General features: G+C 39.9%; 2 protein-coding genes across 2 annotated transcripts; one reads left to right on the top strand and one right to left on the bottom strand.

Moving 5' to 3' along the window:
* Positions 1-2,908: 2,908 nt before the first annotated feature.
* MRPL32 (mitochondrial ribosomal protein L32) lies at positions 2,909-7,261 on the bottom strand. The gene is made up of 3 exons (XM_007125672.4): positions 7,088-7,261; positions 5,539-5,720; positions 2,909-3,349 (listed from the first exon to the last, which is right to left on the bottom strand). Exons 1-3 carry the CDS (start codon positions 7,215-7,217, stop codon positions 3,095-3,097), a joined length of 567 nt encoding a protein of 188 aa, XP_007125734.1. The 5' UTR covers positions 7,218-7,261; the 3' UTR covers positions 2,909-3,094.
* A 153-nt stretch (positions 7,262-7,414) lies between these two features.
* On the top strand, positions 7,415-17,806 carry PSMA2 (proteasome 20S subunit alpha 2). Its single transcript, XM_007125674.4, has 8 exons — positions 7,415-7,497; positions 11,098-11,174; positions 12,208-12,340; positions 13,775-13,897; positions 14,634-14,715; positions 16,202-16,275; positions 17,382-17,439; positions 17,527-17,806. Exons 1-8 carry the CDS (start codon positions 7,457-7,459, stop codon positions 17,641-17,643), a joined length of 705 nt encoding a protein of 234 aa, XP_007125736.1. The 5' UTR covers positions 7,415-7,456; the 3' UTR covers positions 17,644-17,806.
* Positions 17,807-18,997: the final 1,191 nt, after the last annotated feature.

The following is an 18,997-nucleotide window of genomic DNA, read 5'->3' as shown; positions in this document are numbered from 1 at the left end:
ATAATACATAAAAAACAAACACAAAAAAATAAGAAAACATTTTTAATCTTACAGTGCAGTACCTTGAAGAGTACAGCAGTTGCAGCACAACAGCTGGCATCCAGGGGCTGGCATCGAGGGAACAGGCAAGAAGAGTTACTGACAGGAGGAGGGGGAGGAGGTGGGAGACGGTAGAGCTGCAGGATCGTCAGCAACAGGAGACGGAGGGCGAGCTGCAGTCTCGCTCACGCCTGACGCCGACGGAACGCGCTGATGCATCTTTGAAAGTTCGCAACTTGAAGGTTCGTATGTAGGGGGCTTACTGTACACAGTTGAATATGAATCTGGAGTTCAGGGGAGAGGACCATGCCAGAAATTTGGCCCATACGAAATTGGAAGGCGTCAAGATAGAGTTGCCGTTAAAAGCCGTAACAGTGTATGAGACCCCCAAGAACGGAGCCTTGGGGACTCTCAAGAGGTTAGGGGGGAGAGAAGGACTCAGTAAGGGGGTCTGAGAGGGAGACTCAGTGAGGTGGGACAGAGTGGGCCCAAATGGGGATGGGGGGGGTGACGCGTGCTGAGGAGGGTGTCACAAGCTCTGCTACACGTGGTTATGATTTCAACAAACTGAGGGGTGGGGTGTATACCTCGCTGTGTTGGGAGGTGGGCACAAAGACTGGGACAGATCGTGAGGACATCAGAGAGGGTTTCATTAGGAGTCTGGTTTTGATCAGGGAGTGATAGATCAGAAGCGTTTCAGAAACCACCTCGTGGCAGAGTGTGGCATTTAGAAGCATATACTCCATAGTGGTAGAGTAACAATTCTTCACTTTTCGCTTATATACTGTGCATTGCTTCATTAACTATAGTGATGTGTTAATTTTGTAATTGAAAAGCTATTAAAATGAATGAGAAATATGAGAAGACTGGAAACCACTAATTGGAAAGTGCATTGTAACAGCTCGGAAAAGAGATGATTAGGGTTCGAAGGAGGACCCTGGCTGGGAGATGCAGTGAAGTCAGAAGCTTAGATCTTCAGCATCTGGCAATCTGCTAGGAACTGGCTAAAGGAGACAGGAAGATGGAGGGGACTGTCACCAAGCTCAGAGGGGACATCACCTCCTGACCCACCTCTCCCAAACAAAACGTGGACCCCTCCTTCCAAAAGTAATCTGTCTCAACATCTTGACGACACAGACAGGTAGGGATGAAGTTCATCTCTACTGTTCAGAACATGAACGAATCGGTTACGTAAATGATTTTATTCAAACTCACGTGTTTTCTTTTTCCTGAGAGTAAAAAAAAAAATGGAGGTATTAAGTGATATAATCTGTTATAAACATAACTTTGTGGGGACAACCTCTTCAGAAAAATGATAGGCACTTTCCCTAATGACATGGCTTTCTGACATGAACCAGATATCTGGTTTTGCTAATTTGGGGATGCATTTGATGTTTACCTGTCCATGAGTAGCAAACAGAAAAGTGGACCTGCCCACACATTCTCATTAGGTTCATCTGTGGAGCTTTCTGCTAAATCAGTGGACAATATGTTACCCAGACATACACTTTGCAACCTGTTAAGATAGTCAACTGAGATGCTGAGTAGGCGGTAGAAGATTCAGGTGTGCACTTTTTAGCCTTAGCTTCCAAGTATACCTACCTGAAGTTTGACACTAGGTATTTCTAAGGCTTGTCAGAGTGAAAAATCAGTATCTGCAGAGGATTGCCTTAATAAGAATACGCTACCAATTCCTCCAGAATTTGGTTTTTTTTATGTGTGGGTGGAGCTAAGTCTTAAAGAGCTATTTACTGGGACTCCGGTACTTTGGAAGATTTAAGGATTTGCTTTCACTGAATTGCACTCCAATATATCATCAATCTGTACTGTACCACATGACATTGGTCATTTTTCTTCTAGGAATGTTAACATGGATGACCCCATCAGAGTCCTCATGAAGTCCCAGGGGCAAAACTTACCTTAGGCCTCAATACCAGGATAGAGGTATACTTCTGGATTATGTGTCTTAACTTGTGGAGACTTATCAATGGACGTCCTTTTCAAGGCAAAACAAGTTCAGGGTTGAATTCACTGCCTAATTCTTGTAAGTACTCAGGCTACTGTAGCATGCATTTTGTTTTGAATATATCCCTGGGCTTTATCTTATTTTGTCTATTAATTTTCCATTCAGCTATAATTCTCTTACTTTGTGTTTTAATACACTACCTCACTTTTGTTATTTTTTTCAACGAGGCAGGAAACAGCAAACCTTGGACTCAGGGTAGACACAGGAATGGGGGAAGGAGACGGAAAAATGAAATGAATTGCATTAAGTTAAAAAGGCCATTGCTATAGAGATAAATATGATGAAATGTGAAATAAACTAAAAGGTCATCCTAGAAGGAAAATGCAAGGGCAACCCCCTCAGCACATTTTCTGTGTGCTACTGAATTCACTCACATCTCCTTTAAAAAATCTCTCTCCCCAGACTACAAATTACAGATCTCACGAGCCATCTAATGAATTCTGAATGTCATCTTGATTTAATGTGAAATGTCAAGAAGTACTTCTAAGTAAATGAACATGTCTCCTATAAAGTGCCATACAAAGGCCATTTTAATTTGCTAAAACAAACAAACAATAAAACAAAACAGAACGAACTTTTTCTTACTGCTACGTCTACCATCTTAAAAAAGCAATACCCAGAATTAAAATAACCTATTTCCAGGTGTTACTTAAACAAAAGCATTTGTGTAAGTATTCTTGTAAGAAAAACCAGTGGCAAACAAACAAAACCAGAGCCCAGACGTGTGATTCTGGCTACGAATTTTAAATTATGTTTTATTTTTCTGTCCTGAAAATTCTGTTTACTAAAACTTCATAGTATAATAGAAACAGACACATAAATCTACTGAGCCTCTGCATAAACAAACATTTTCAGACTTTACTCCTGATGCATTCTTCAAATTACCCGCAAAAAACTAACTGCTTATGAAGAACGTTTTAGGCTATGCTGATGATGAACAAGCACACAACCAATATAAAAACAAAGAATCTTTCTCTTTTTCAGGAGAAACGTCTGGTGTGAAGCTATCCTCTCGAAACATGTTTGCTGTCAATTCTGGGTGAACCAGGATGGCCGCTTCCGTTCTCGCTCGATGACCCTCTTGCCCTGGTCTTGCTTGGAGGGTGTCTCCCCCAAGTACAGCACCACGGTCTCCACGGCAGGAGCCTTGAAAGGGCCTCCCTCTTGCTTCCCTATCTGTCGTCTGATTTCCGCTGTCTCTTTACACACCTTCTCATAGCAATAGCCACAGAGGACGTGTTTCTGTTTCAGGTGACCACATTCGGGACAAACGTCTATATTGTTCTTAAAAAAAAAAACAACAACCAAACGAAAACATTTTAACAAGAGGCCACATAACGCACACATCATCACTGACAGGAATGAGGCTTGTATGTAAACTTTCCTGGACTGTCCATGCCGCACAAGGCCACGGGACCACCCAGTTCAACCTCATTTTAATAGGGAAACTGAGCACACACATTGATTTGAATGAGTAGAGAAACTGGGACTAGAACTCAGGTCTACCGACTTTGAATCTGGTACATTTTTACTTAAATACAACAGTCTTATTATGTGAAACGGTACTCCATTCCCCCATCCTCAAAAACTGAACATCTGATAAGGAGCCCATCAACACATTGGGGTGATCCACACAGCCAGCATCTTAAATAAGACACCAAGGTAAAGGGAATTCACTTTTTCTTTCAGTCTATCCTGGGAAGAACAAGATGATAAACACATTACAAGTTGGCCTCCCCTGGTCATCAGAGTGTAATTCAAATTCCTGTATGAAGTATAGCTGGTACGTGGTGTGCGTTTTCTTCCTATAAATGAACACTGATTATTCCTTAATGTAAAACTCCCTATATATTACAATTGGAGGGTATTTTCATGAGTTTTGTATGTCTACCCAACTTTAATAAGACAATTCTAACCTCTAAAGAAGTCCTTTCGTTGTGTTCTAAAGGTAGGTTTGAAATAGAAAGAAAGATAGTAAAGGGGAACATCAAAGAAACTCTGAGCACTGCCGAAGATTAATCTACAAACACTTGTGAAGCAGACGACAAAAAGAACTCCATCTCCGGCGAGAAACAAAAAACCTTGCAAATCATTTGCCTCACCGACTTCTCATCTTACTCCAATACCTGGAAAACTGGATCGCACCTCCAACTTCGAGGTATGGAAAAAATACCCACCGTCACTTGGTGCCCTCTTCCTAACAAAAATACCCACCGTCACTTGGTGCCCTTCTCCTAACAAATCCCTCAGCATAACACACTATATGCGGCAGAAAACAATTCACCAAAGGAAACGAATGCACAAGTCGAGAGCCATTCTCTTGCCTCAGAAAAAAACAAAGTCAGGGAAGTCATGTAACAGATCTCATTCCTAAACTCTTAAATTCTCTCAACCAAATTGTATGGATTACTGGTGCCTCAATTAATGAAGTATTTTTCCGTTGCACATTTTAAGTCCGGTCCCAACTGTGACTCCATAATACTCTAGAGCTTAAGTTCTAAGGCTTTGGTTTAATACTGAACGTGCAGGCTCATGAAACTCCATTTTCTGTCCTTGAGTTCCATCTGTACTGCCCCACTGCTGGGCAATGCCGTGGAGTAAACAGGAACTCAAATCGCGGCTGCTAAAGCCATAAATTAACAGATCAAAGGGAACAAACGCTAAAAGCTTTGTTACTAGATCAATGAAGAAAGGGTACCCATGGGACATGGTGGGGGGGTGAGGGAGAAGGGGCACTGAGATCTAGAACTGTCTGGGGATAGGAACACACACACACACACACACAAAGTTTCAAGAGAAGAATGTGACTTCAATAGGAGACTGCTAGGGTTCAAATCCTGGCTTCACCTTTTAAGTCTGGGGCCACGGGCAAATTCTTTTTGCCTCGGTTTCGTCATCCTAAAACTGAGCAAAACAATATTTACTCTAGAGGGTTGTTGTGAGGATATGATGAGAAAATTCATGTAAAGCGCTTAGACACATCATCAGCACTTGATAGATATTAGCTATTTTTATTACTTATCTAAGGATTTTCCTTCACAGTACCTTATTGGATACTGTGAACAACAGAATAAATCTGTTAAGGGCTAGTAAAACCCCATAATCGAATAGATCTACGCTTCTGACTTTAATTTTAGGGTCTGCCATAGTTAAAATGTTTATTCATATATGGTTCAAAAATCACACAGCTTAGGACTGGCACAGCTCACAATACAAAAGTCACATAGACTCTTTAACAACCCAGTCCTCTGTCCAGACTCTAAACTCCTTCCTTAACTATGTTCCTAAGACTTAGGCTACAAGACAGTAGATACACACACATACATAACGAGAATATTGTATTTAATTTAGGCCAGAGGAAGGGAGACATGTAAGATCTGAAAATAATTCACTCATGGGTTATGTGAATAAACCAAGAGAATATGCAGTGGTGGACATGAGAAAAAGCACACCCACAAAAATCACCATATTACCTTAACTTTAATAAGCTTACGAGGGTTTCTTCTCCTACACCTGTTAACTTCAATGCTGCGTCTGTTTTTGGGAGCTGCCATCCAAAAGATGTTCTCCAAAAAGCTGGAAATCTCCTTACTTCCATTGGTATCATTTGCTGCTTCTGTAAACATAGCTGGACCTTGGACCGCTAATGCTGGTCCTACAAAACAAACACGGAGATACAGAATCAGTTTCTATCTTCTAAATGACCATTTACAGGTATCAGTCTCCTTAAAAATCAACAATGATATATCAAAAGGCACATATAACTTAAAATATTACATTCAACAGGCATTTAACAGGAAACCTTAGTAGCTATTGAAATATAGTAAACCTTATACATAAAGTAATTTTAAAAAACACAGACTTTTTCTTAGGGGCACCTGCTTAAATGAATCGGTTAAATTCTACCAAGAGTTTCTCATAATACAGAACTCAGGGGTTTAGTAGTAAACATGAATAAATCTAAGCTTGAGATTTCCAAAATCCACTTCCTACTGGCACTGAGATAACTGTTGATTGCCCTTTTATATTATATTCAAATTGGGTTAGCTCCTCAGGCATATCCTGGCAGGCCCTTTAAGTCACTTCGTTCTTCATCATATTTAATCTCAATCCCCGTCAGTTCTCTAAGGAAAAGAACTAGCTCATCACTCTTTGTAGAATATCAATTTATTTATGGGACCATCAACATTTCACTTTTGTTTTTAAAACTGGTTATAAAATCAGAGAGATTCCTCTACCCTCTCTTTGCTATAGTCCTCAGACTTGCAACAGTTCTTTTGACTTTAGGAGCTCTTAAAAATATACAAAGCTGTCTAACACTTAACAACTGGTATTCCTTGTCAATATATCTAAAAGTATTGCTATGCATAGCCTGATGTAATAGCGCGGGCTCTGGAAGGTCTGTGTGACCTTGAGACCTTTCTGAGCCTACTTCTTCAGTTGAAAAGTGGAGACACCTAATGGGATTGTTGTGGAGATTATCTCAGGAAGCATATGTAGGCTTTGACACACAGGGGGCTCACGGTGCAGACTGCCTGGGTATTATCATTATTATGTTCGGGATACCTTGGAAATCGAATGGAATGTAAATGTCAAAGCAATGACAATTTTAACAACCAAGACACTTCCCTTTAAAATTAGTTTCCGGGGAAAACATGGGATCCGGATTCAGCTGCACAAAGCTCAAACGCCACAGAGAGCAAATTGCTTTAGGGGGTGGGATGACTGGAAAGGAAAGATAAGAGAATCTAGATAGTGGCGTCCCTTGATGCTAAGCTAATGAGCTTCGGCTACATTCCGTGTACGAATGGGACGATCAGAGGACTTTTTTCCCCTTTATTTGCAGGGGACTGGGGAGCAAAAACAGGTGTCTCTTGTTTCTAAGTAAGTGAATGTCCGGGACAACGTCCCCTACGCGTGGCCGAAGATCAGGACGCGGGGGCAGGGCAGAGTACGAGCGGTGCCCACCACTCTGTCTGGGGTCCCTTCCCCACCACCCCTCTCCATGTTTTCTTTACGTACCCCATTGAGGACTGGGAAAGCCTGGCCGGCTCTGCCAAAGTTTCCGCTGCAGTTGCTCCCAAAAGTTCCGGAGGAGTCCCTGGGCTGCGGGCCACGGCAGAACCTTCAGCATCAGCATGGCAGGCGCCATGTTGCTCGCCCGAAAACCACGCCCACCGGACCGCTGGGTCCCGCCCCTACGTCGAGCATGCGCACACACGCAGAGTCGGGCAAACGCGCACCTGGAACTACAACTCCCAGCATGCCCCTGAAGCGTCTCTGACTTTCCTCCAATCAGAGAGAGGGAAAGGAAGGCGCGGGGAGGGGAAATGAAGAGAAACGGGCCGCAGTGCGCATGTGTGCGGATGTTCTCTGGGTCTTCGGGTAAAGATGGCGGAGCGTGGTTACAGCTTTTCGCTGACTACATTCAGGTATGGAAGGGGCTCCGGAGGTCCTCCTCGTAACCGAGGTTGCAGGAACTCTGCTGACCCGGTTTTTACAGTCCTGGTCTCTGACTTGGTGCTTCCGGAGGGCCCAGCAGGGAATGGGGGTGGAAATGAGACTTTGCAAAGTCATTTGCAGGGCCCTCCCGCGGCCTGGGGAGCAGTAGTGCCTGGGGTCCGTGGGAACGCGAGTCGGGGGGTCCGGGGCGACCTTGACGCTGCTGGAGGTTGAGGCCCTCACCCAGGGAATTTCTTTAGCTTTGGAGATTAGGGAAGAAAGCAGCTTTGCATTAGCTCTCTCCGGGTGTCCCGTTCAGAATTCAAGATTTCCTTCCTGACCGAAGTAGGCCTGATTCGGGAGTTTCTGGAGCTCGGAATCTTGGTCACACCTATGGGGTCCCTTTTTCTCGGAAAGCCTTAACTTTACAGTTTGGTCCGAGTCTTAGTCTCCATTTGGCACTAATGTCTCTCGAAACCTCTTCCCGCTTTCGTTTTCTTTGGTGCCCCTACTGGAAGCTTAAGGACTGAAAGTGAAAGCGTTATTTATCTTTCTATTCTCTAGTCTTTGTAGGCGCCAAACTACTAGGCTACATTTGCGTTTTGGCTATTATTTTTGGAAGGGGATATATTTATTTAAAAAAAAGATTGTAGGCTTTTTTAAATTTTAGAACAGGTAGATACGTATATTTTTCAAAGTAAACTTGAGTTAAACTATCATTCCCAATGTAAGAAAACCGTCACCAAAGGATTTAATAAATCGACCGGGGAAGGATTCAATTTGGCTATTTTCCTACAGACCAGTGATGCCCCGTTTAATTAAAATGTATTCTTATCTGACTGTTGAAGGCGGGCCGCATCTGACTTGTTGAGGACTTTCTGTGTGGGTGGAGCTTAGTCCATCTCTTTGGGCTACCATCTGTGATAAATGTTATCTCAGCACCTTACATATGAGCTAACCACAGCTCAGGCAAATTAAATAACTCGTCCCTGGTCATAGGTGAGTAGCTGAGTTAACATTCAGACTGGGTTCTTTCTGACGACAAATTGAATACACTTTCCATTGCTGTGCGACGTCTTCTTAAAATGCTAAAATACCTTTCTTTTAATAAAAGATCTCATCATATACAACAGTAGGGAGCAATGTTTGCCAAGTAGTCACTGTTCATATTCGTGAACAAAGCAAACCTGGACCTTTATCTTTAAGAGAGTGTAATCCTAGTGGAGCTGAAACAGAAAACAATCATATGTTATCAGGGACTGAATCTTTCTATAATAAATTTCCTTATTAAAACACACTCTTTTGCTTTTTAACATGATAGTGCATTTCTGTGTTAGATTAAAAAATTTGTTTCTAGCCTGTTGTACTCAGTTAAACTACTAAGGTGGAATGACAAGAGACTGTAGTATAGGAGGTGTTCTTGAGGATTACATTTAGTTGGGGATATTGACAATAAGTGGATAAACAAATGGGTGCCTGCTAATGCATTCTGAAGAGTGTTTTTCCTTTACTCAGGAATTTTTACCGAGAGGGAGAAAGAAGGAACAAAACTTTAGATTGGGTAGTCAGGAAAGACCAGGGTTCTGGGGGACTGAAAGATGGAAGGGAGCCAACAATTTGAAGATTTAGGGGTAGAGGGAGTTACAGACAGAGGGAAGAGCATGTATGAAAGTGCCAAAGTTGAGAAGGACCGAACTGATAAGAAGGCCAGTGTGTTAGAGTATAATGAGCAGAGAGTTAGCATGGGTCAAGCCAATTTTGCAGGGCCCTGTAGGCCAGAGTAAGGAGCTTTTATTGTAAGTGAACCAAGAAGTTATTATAGGATTTAAATGGGCAATGACATGGTACAAAAGTAACTCTGGGTGGGGGAAGGGAAGTAAGAATGGAAAAGATGAAAACTAGTTAGACGGCTATTTCAGTTATCCCTGGTAGAGATGCTGGTGCTTTGGAATTGGGTAGTGGCATGATTGAATACAAGGACGGTTGATAGCTCGGTGAGCTCACAGGTTAGTGAGCTTACATACAGAAAGATGCAGTGATAGAAGTGTATATGTGTGATTATGGCAACAGAAGAAAAGCTAACTTTTAAGTTTACCTAATCCTTTAAAATGTCCCCAGAGGTATTTGAACTAGGTATTGAAGAATAATTGAAAGCTGGATGGACCCAGAAAGTCATGGTATGATTATCGAAATAGGGACCATTAAAGGAAAACAAGTACAGCCTAATTTAAAAAATTTAAATGCTTATTGCTGTTATTCTGCTCAAGTCAGCTAATTTTGTCATTAAACAGTCTTGAAACTGCTGCCCCTAGGCTTATTCCTTAAATAGGTCTAGATGTGTGTCTGTCAGTCAAACGAACCTGGTCATAGGCTGTGTGTTGGAGAACTGACTGAACAGAGCTTACACTTTGTAAATGTTGAAAAAATAATTCAAGTATGATGAATCTTAGCCAAAGAGGAAGCATAGGACAGTATAGGTATGAGTGTGTGGGATCAACCTAGTCTGGTGGTCAGGGCAGCTTCCCTGAGGACACGACACTTCTACCAAGGACTGGAGGATGACTTGGAAGGAGTTCACCAGCCAGTGGTGACGCGCCCTGCAGACAGAGGGATTCGCGTGTCAGGGGTTTGAATGTGAAGAGTGGTTGTGTGTCTGGAGCAAGGTGGGGTGGTGCGAGATGAGACTTGAGTGACAAAGAGAGTATCTATAGTTTTATGAAGATAGAACAGATGACCTTCTGAAACTGAAGATTATATTTTCAGTAGTAGATTGGGGATGTAGACCTTGCTGTGTGTCACTTTGGACAAATTACTTTCATTCAAGGACTTTGTCAATAAAAGAGAAAGGTTGGTGACATTTATAGTAATTGTTCTAACTCAACAGCTAGATCGAAGTAAAGTGGGACCCAAAAAGCCAGTTTGGGCCTAGCTAGTAGCATTTGGCTGCCAGACTCATGGAACCAGAAATGTTAAGTATAACCAGCTCACGGCATCTCGAAATAGTTTTGTATCATATAGCAAGTACTTTGTTGTGACTGACATCTAGGTTTTATGTCTTAGGCCATGTCTGCTTTATAAAATGTTTAACTCCACCCACATGGATTGTTTGCTGTTATTTGGTATTTAACAGACACATACATGTTCTTAATAATATTACTATTTGGTATTTACTTGCTGCTCATTTTGTGCCAGGAACAAAAGGCATCACTTCATTTAATCTTCACAACAACCTTTGAAATATTGATAGGTAACTACTATACTACTATTATCCCCGTTTTACAGATGAGAAGACTGAGACACAGAGAGGTTAAGTAATTTGCCCAAAGTCACAAGGTTGGTAAGTGGTGAAAGGCAACAGTAATGATGCTGCTTTAAGTGGCAGACAAGAAAAAACAACCTAAGGAAAGAGATTAGTGTTACACTATGAATAAACTTAGTTTCCGTACAACTTCATGATAAATTTTCAAAGCCCAGCTATTCCTTGGTGCTTGATTAATGGATTTGGCCTATTTACCTGCACTTTCTCAAAGGTGTTCCTCTAATAAGTATTTGAGAATGTGAATTTAGCAATACCTTTGTTTCTCTTTAAGCCCATCTGGTAAACTTGTCCAGATTGAATATGCTTTGGCTGCTGTAGCTGGAGGAGCCCCTTCAGTGGGAATTAAAGGTAATTAAATGCTTCATTCATTTCAGATTCCTGTTATTAGTTGTCATAATGTGTTCTTTTGGAATTAATAGATAATTAATGTAAAAGTAAATAGCTGTGGCAGCATAATTTTTTAACAGTTCTTTTTGGGTTTTTTTGTTTTATAAATTTATTTATTTTTGGCTGCGTTGGGTCTTTGTGCTGTGTGTGGGCTCTCTCTAGTTGCGGTGAGCGGGGGCTACTCTTTGTTGCGGTGCGCAGGCTTCTCATTGTGGTGGCTTCTCTTTGTTGCGGAGCATGGGCTCTAGGCGCATGGGCTCAGTAGTTGTGGCTCGCAGGCTCTAGAGCGCAGGGTCAGTAGTTGTGGCGCACGGGTTTAGTTGCTCCGTGGCACGTGGGATCTTCCCAGACCAGGGCTTAAACCCGTGTCCTGAGTTGGTAGGTGGATTCTTAACCACTGCGCCACCAGGGAAGTCCCAACAGTTCTTTTTGTTAATCTACAGTATTTTGATGTTTAAAGAAAGTAATAAGCCAAAGAAGATGATTAATTTTTTTTTCAAAATAAATACAGCACCTTTATCTATTGTGATAACCTACACATAGTCGTTCCTATTCAGAAAACTGAGTATTCTTTTGTTTTTTTCCACTGATTATGTATCACTGTTCTCTGGCAGTTTCTATTCTTTCCATAACTTAGAAAAGGTTAATCATAAAAGTTAAAGCTAACTTATAAAAAGCATATCATTGGTTGTAAAATTTCAGATTATTAGAACAGTAGGCCAAGTAGGCACAATTCCGTTATTTTAAAACATATGGACTCTTTCTTAAGAAAAGTTGTGTAATACCTTTAGCTGAGGGATTTCTTAGTGCCATACAGATGACCGTTGAGGGAAAGTTGATTTACCATTCCTTGGGCAATTTTAATATAGAAATCCAGAAGGAAAGGTTTTATAAATAAGAAAAAATAAAGGAGTTAGGCTGAAATGCTTCCGCAACTAGAAAACTGTTGAAGGAGAGTCTTTAAATAACATTTAAGTCTTTTTTATTTTTAAAGCTGCAAATGGTGTGGTCTTGGCAACTGAGAAGAAACAGAAATCCATTTTGTATGACGAGCGAAGTGTCCACAAAGTGGAACCAATCACCAAGCATATAGGTTTGGTGTATAGCGGCATGGGCCCAGATTACAGGTACCTTGTACCCTTTATTCTTTTTCTCACCATCTCATGAATTCCTTGTAATCTATACTTTGAGGAGAAAAATCAAAGGATGTTTTTCCTTTAATCTCCCAACCTCTCATCGTCGGCAGCTGAACTTAGTTTGCTAGTATGAGACAGACTGGGGCTTATTTGAAGGAGAAGAACTCAGTGCCGCTCAGTTGTAAAAGAGGAGAAGGATCAGTACTTACCCCTCTCATCTCTGTTCAGTGGTTTTCCCTTCTGATCATAATCCCTCTTCTACCGTCCAAGGGCTCAGCAATGGCTTTGCTGTTCTCTAAATGTATTTTCAAAACAACAAAAGCAATACATGTTATAATAAACTATATTTTTAAAAAGTTGTCAGGCAGCAAAAGAAAGCATACCATCCAGAGTTAACCTCATTTCATTTATTTCTGTTTTTAGCAAGGGGACAGAATTCTCCAAAGGCCACTGAAAGTTGTGGATTATGACAGCCTGTCCGAACCCAGATGCCTATATGATCACTCCTTTGATATGTCACAGGAAGAGAGGATCCTGTGACATCGGGGTGCCAGCAGGCTTAAAGAGATGGGCAGCTTTCTGTTGGTCATTTAAGAAGCAAAAGGAACATTATTACTTCATTCTTGATTTTGTGGAGTGAGATAGGTAGAGCCAAAATTTCATGAGTTAGAAAAAGCACCAGTGTCCCTGGCACGTGATCAGGCTTCCCTACAGTGGATCCTGTTACCGCTGCATGGAAGGGAGACTGCAGTGTACTAGCACTCACAGAATAAACTGACACCACAGGAGTATTGCAGAGGGATAATGTGCAGAGCTCGGATTAGTACATGAGCAGGTAACGGTAAATCCTGCTTCTCTTGCTAATATATTTAATTGTTACACTTTTGATAAATTTGACATTTTTTTAAAGTTATAATTAGTTTCACGTTGTTCATTAATCTCTGGAGGGTACTCTTTGAAGTCCAGTCTGTGGAACAAGATTGAGGCAGAGTGAGAAAAATATGCCTGGACACGTGTGTGTGTGCGCGTATTAGCCTGTTGCCTGGACTGAAATATAAAAAGACAAGGTGCCTGCCCTTGGGATGAGGGGGGGCACAATCTTGAAGACGCTGTGGCGAGATACAAAGTTCTTGTGTACGCTAGAGCTGTGGCTGCTAAGCTAACGGGTACCCCCCAGTCCATAGTTTCCTTCCTTTTGCCTTGTTCTTGTTCATCTATGGTTTGTCTCCTCAGTGATGCTCTGATATTTTCTTGTCAATTAACCATAATCGGATGTAAGAACAAGACTGGCTTAGAACTAAGAGCTACTATTAGAGATACATGTCAAACTTGTGCTATAGGTATATGCCTATAGAAGGAGAATGAGTCTTTAAATAGTAAATCATCTGAACTTTAATTAAATCTTATTTCTTTTCTGTTTGTCAGAGTGCTTGTGCACAGAGCTCGAAAACTAGCTCAACAGTACTATCTCGTTTACCAAGAACCCATTCCCACAGCTCAGCTGGTACAGAGAGTAGCTTCCGTGATGCAAGAATACACCCAGTCAGGGTAGGTTGATTTTATTCCTTGAAATGTGTCATGAATTAGAAAAAAAATCATTTTATGAGTAGACATATTTTTTTTTAAAAAGAGGGCTTAGTATTCCTATATTTCCTTAATCAGTGGTGAAAATCACTATGATGAACATTTCTGATCTTAACTGGACCCGAAATATTTTTTTAAAGAGAAAATGGGAATGTTTTCTTGCTGTTCGTATGGTAGCAGAAACCAACTTCTAGATAAAGTCCTTTTGCTAGTAATTAAAACATTTCTGTATGGGCAGACAGTCATTGCTGCTTCCAAATTTATCTTCTAACCAGAAATGATTGTAAGCACATGATGAAAGCAATAACTCTTTGACACATCCATATTTATTTAATTCCAGTGTTCTTGAGCTGGGGTGTGAACACGGATGAGGTAGCTGCTGATTTGTAAAGCCAGTGGAAAAGCTGCGTTTGTTGAAATGGGTCATTTTGTTAGGACACTGTTACTCCACACTTATTAACCCTGATGTTTGTATCAGTCCATTTACCAAAATGATTTGACTGTCTTTCCTCAGTACCATAAAGAAAATTCATTTTGAATTGATTTGTTTAGAATGGTGTTAAATACTTTTTAGGGAAGTTAGGAGTCTAATTCGGTTTACCTGATCACTTGCTTTACTTGAGGGTATTAATAAATTCTTAGCTTAGGTTGACTTTAACACCATGAAGATGGCAAGTAATTTTCATTTCTCTCTCTTCAGTGGTGTTCGTCCATTTGGAGTTTCTTTACTTATTTGTGGTTGGAATGAGGGACGACCATATTTATTTCAGTCAGATCCATCTGTAAGTATCATTAGATGTATTTGAGGGATTTGTCGAAGGGCTCTTTGAATATCTAGTAAAAATAGAAGCCATAAAAAGCTTAAAAATTAGAGTATTTTCTCTTTTTGTTTTTCATTTGGGCTTTAGAAGTAGTATATATTCACTTGCACGTTTAAAATGTTGGTAATTCAGCCTTCTGATAAGGAAGCTACTTGAGTTCTGCCCCCCGTGTTCTTCTGGTATGTTGCTTGACTTCACATACCTTGAATGATTAGTTGAAATAGTTATCAAGTCTCTTTAAATCTGTGGAATTCTTTTACTTTTAAAAAATTATAATTAAAGCTAAGGGTCGGTGGGGGCAGTGCCCTTTGCAGTCAGGTTAATCTTGGGGCTGACTTTAGTGTGACTCTTCCTGTACAAATATTGATGTCCGTCTTGAATTCGATGTTTTGCAAAATGGATGCGTTGTCTGCTCTAAAGCAGGAGATTGGTGTTCAGGTTAGCAGGTGTCTGTAGAGGGTACCACTCCTCCACATGTGTCTCACATCTGTCACTCATGTTTGCTGTGAGGAGACCTGGAACAAAAAACTCGTGATTAGAAACTGATCTTTCATAGTTTATAGATCACTAGATAATGGCAAGTTCACTCAATTCAAACTAGCTTTGTAATCTGAAAAGGCAAAAAAATATATATATTTTGGTTGTTACTTAAATCAGAAAAATTAAGTGTTTAGGGAACTTTGACAGTGTCTGTTACCCCATATCTGAGCTTCTGAAGCTAAATGACAAGCCCTCTTACCTGCCTTTCCTGGGGGTAGCAGAGCCAGCATCACTGGCATCCAGCTTTCACCATTTGCCCTTTTTCCCCTGTTGTGTCTAAAAGGCAGTTTCTTTTAAAATATGTTTGGTCTGTTTCTTTCAGTGTCTGTGTGTGTATGTATTTTTTCAATAGATGAGTCATGTTATGTACAACATACCGCTGCTGCTTTCATTTAACATTAGATTACAAAATATCAACACCTTTGAAAAATTTTAATGCAAAGCTGTGTCTTTTTAATTTATTAACTGATGATGATGAAGAACTGGTCACCATTTTTCAGATATATATGACAGATTTCTAGAGCCCTTCAATCCTAGTAAGCTACAATATTACTTTTGATTATTTGCTCTAAGTTAACCAGTTTCTTTTTTTTACATAAATTTTGTACAATAAGTTACACATACTTAAAGTGTACAATTTGATGGGTTTTTGATGTATGTAAATGCCTGAGAAAACCATCACTACAGTAAAGATGCTGGACTTCTCCATAACCTCCAAAAGTTTCTTCATGCCTTTTTGTTATTTATCCCACCGACATATTTTATGACGTATTCCGTTGCATTCCAGTAAATATTTTGTGACCTTAGAAGTTAGAGACGAATTATTGAACTGAGACATAAATGTCAGCATCCTGAGTAATTAGGTTAATGATTTAAAATGTTCTTTTCCTCTTCCCTTCCTGACTAGGGAGCTTACTTTGCCTGGAAAGCCACAGCAATGGGAAAGAACTATGTGAATGGGAAAACTTTCCTTGAGAAAAGGTGGGCTCATAGAACTAGATTCATTAGCAAACTTACTTTACAGTTTTCAGCTCTCTTTAAATAATATCATGAATCTAAACAAATTTGTTGTATGACTGTGTATTCAAGCCTGTGTACCTGATAGAACAAACAGACTTTTCTCTACTCTGGCTCCCCGGCCTTCAATACATTAAGTGGTAATATTCATTTCTTACGAACTTCTCTTTCTGCATTCTCATGCTTTTTTTCCTAAATATTATTTTTATTTTTTTACTTCATTTTTCCTACTATCTCGAAAAAAAAAAAAGACCCTTGGATTTGGAGTAAAAAAATTGGGGAGGAAAATTTTTTAATGATTTAAGTGATAACAGTTTACATTTTGACAATTACAAAAAAAAAATTGTGAAACCAAACTTGGTGTTGATGGTGGATTAAAGTTGTGATGTATGTACTTGATAAAAAGTGGAGCGATACATAAAAATCTGTCCTGCCAGCACAGCAGACTGCTCTCACTTACTTCCATCTGTATTCTAGACTCGGCATTATCGTAGCCCACCAAAAAATGTCCTACATTTTGAATGGGGAGAGTTCGCAATTGATTTTAACCACCAAATGAACCTTCTTAGTACATTTTCACATAATATTCATGTTAAGATTATTTAAAAATCTTAAAGACTCGGGATTAATTGGTAAATTTAAATAAGCTTAGGATCTTAAAGCAATTTTTTTTCCTTTTACATATTAGTGAGTCTTCCAAACATAAAAAACATAAGAAATTTTAGCAAAAGTCTGATTTCTCTGCTTTATTTTTGTAAGTTGTTATAATATTGCCACCACACTCTGATTGTATTAAAATGTTTATACTTAAGGAAGTTTCCTAAAATAAACTCACGTTAGGGTTACGCTCTTCATGATGTCGGGAATGCACACCAAATAATTGTCAATTTATTATCTGGGGGCAGCTAGCTCAGTGAGGTGACGAAAAGAATTAATCTGTAACTTAATATTTTTAAGAGTGTTTTAGATGTTTAAAAAATCTTACGCTGTTGCTATCATTGTGTTTACATAGTCATAAATAATGTTAATAGTGCCGTAAATCATTGGGTTTGTTTCAAAAAATTCTTCAGATATAATGAAGACCTGGAACTTGAAGATGCCATTCATACAGCCATATTAACCCTAAAGGTTAGTTTAATATCTAACAGTTGGATTTGTAGTGATTGGATAATTAACTCCTTGGAAAATTCAAATTTTTCCCTCCATCTTGATCAGGAAAGCTTTGAAGGGCAGATGACAGAAGATAACATAGAAGTTGGAATCTGCAATGAAGCCGGATTTAGGAGGCTGACTCCAACTGAAGTTAAGGATTACTTGGCTGCCATTGCATAACAATGAAGTGACTGAAAATCTGGAATTTCAGAACCTCTCTACTTAAACATGTTTAAAGTATGTTTTTGTTTTGCAGACTTTTTGCATACTTATTTCTACATGGTTTGATGGACTGATGTTTTTAAAATGAGACTTATAAATCATAATAAACTGTTAAATTCAACTTCCTGCTTTTTAGGAATTAGTAAAATTTTAACATAGTTATATCCTGCTTTTCATCACAGCTGATTTCTGGAAACTACATTACAAAGCAGAATGGTGACGCTGTCTTTAGTCCTCATGCAGTTTGGGTTAAGTCAAGTCTTGTTACTCTCTTTGCTGTCAGATGTCTGCTTCAGTAAAGCAAAATGTTGATTTCGGTAAACATCACTGCTTTTAGAGTGATGGGAGAATCTGCAGACTTCCATGGATTCTGAGACAAGGTGGAAGCACAGATGTTTTTCAGGCACCATTAAGTGTGGGTCATTGAAACCCTAGGATGCTCTGTGAGATTGCACTGGAGCTGCCAAGAGTGCTAAGCCAAACAGTCTCCTATAGGAGATATACTGTGTACATACATCAAAAATGGTGTGCTAGTTCCTGTTGGTTTTTCTATCGCAAGTAGGTAAATGTATTTAAAAAGAGCCCCCTAGAATCTACTAAATCTTTTTAACTCAAAGATGAACGTGAGTGCTGGAAATAAAATACTAATACTTAAATGTCAAAATTATGGCTTAAGTCTCTCCCTCGTTCATGTAATCTCAGTGTAATCAGAACGTTCACTGCAAATTAAGGCTCATAGAAGCAAGCAGATAATGGGGTACCTGAAGCCTGTTTTCATTATATGTGAAGGCATAGCACTTAGTTTTCTTTTTTTGTTTTTTAAGGCATCATAGGATAAGAGAAATCATGTCATTAGTCTTGCTCACAGAACATAGAGTTTATGAATGTCACTGTTCTTACCAACAAAGAGATCGTGGGCATTTCTGTGATTTAAATGTGGCTCACAAGATCTTGATTATGATCTAGCCAAGTTTAGGCTCTTTAGGCAAGAGCCTTATCCTGGAGCATTTTGTCAGGATTCTCAGTTCTACCCACTGTCACTGTAACACCCCTGTAGTGGCTGAAGCGTTATGATGGGAGATACCAGCTTGACCTATTTCTAGACATTTGTCTTGAAGGCCTCATTTAACATAACAGTCTCTCCTCGTCGGCTCTTGGTACATTGTGACCCCAGCACGCTAGAAGGAGAACTTAGTGTTAAAAAGGAATGGTTTTTGGAGTTAGGTCTCAACTCTCCCACTTAACTGGCCGAGTGACTGCACAAAGTAATTATCTAAGAGGGTTTTCTCAGGACTAAACTTGATTATGCAAG

This window comes from Physeter macrocephalus, chromosome 5, assembly GCF_002837175.3.
Source record: "Physeter macrocephalus isolate SW-GA chromosome 5, ASM283717v5, whole genome shotgun sequence".
Lineage (NCBI taxonomy): Eukaryota > Metazoa > Chordata > Mammalia > Artiodactyla > Physeteridae > Physeter > Physeter macrocephalus.
This window is presented reverse-complemented; position numbering and strand designations above follow the sequence as displayed.

Excerpts from the sequence above, each read along its gene's own strand:
- PSMA2 (XM_007125674.4), top strand. The coding sequence starts at position 7,457 with ATGGCGGAGCGTGGTTACAGCTTTTCGCTGACTACATTCAG. Across the intron at positions 13,898-14,633 it reads CAAGAATACACCCAGTCAGG|TGGTGTTCGTCCATTTGGAG; the intron begins GTAGGTTGATTT and ends CTCTCTCTTCAG. Across the intron at positions 16,276-17,381 it reads AAAACTTTCCTTGAGAAAAG|ATATAATGAAGACCTGGAAC; the intron begins GTGGGCTCATAG and ends AAAATTCTTCAG.
- MRPL32 (XM_007125672.4), bottom strand. The coding sequence starts at position 7,217 with ATGGCGCCTGCCATGCTGATGCTGAAGGTTCTGCCGTGGCCCGCAGCC. Across the intron at positions 5,721-7,087 it reads CTTTCCCAGTCCTCAATGGG|GACCAGCATTAGCGGTCCAA; the intron begins GTACGTAAAGAA and ends TTTGTTTTGTAG. Across the intron at positions 3,350-5,538 it reads GTAAGCTTATTAAAGTTAAG|AACAATATAGACGTTTGTCC; the intron begins GTAATATGGTGA and ends TTTTTTTTTAAG.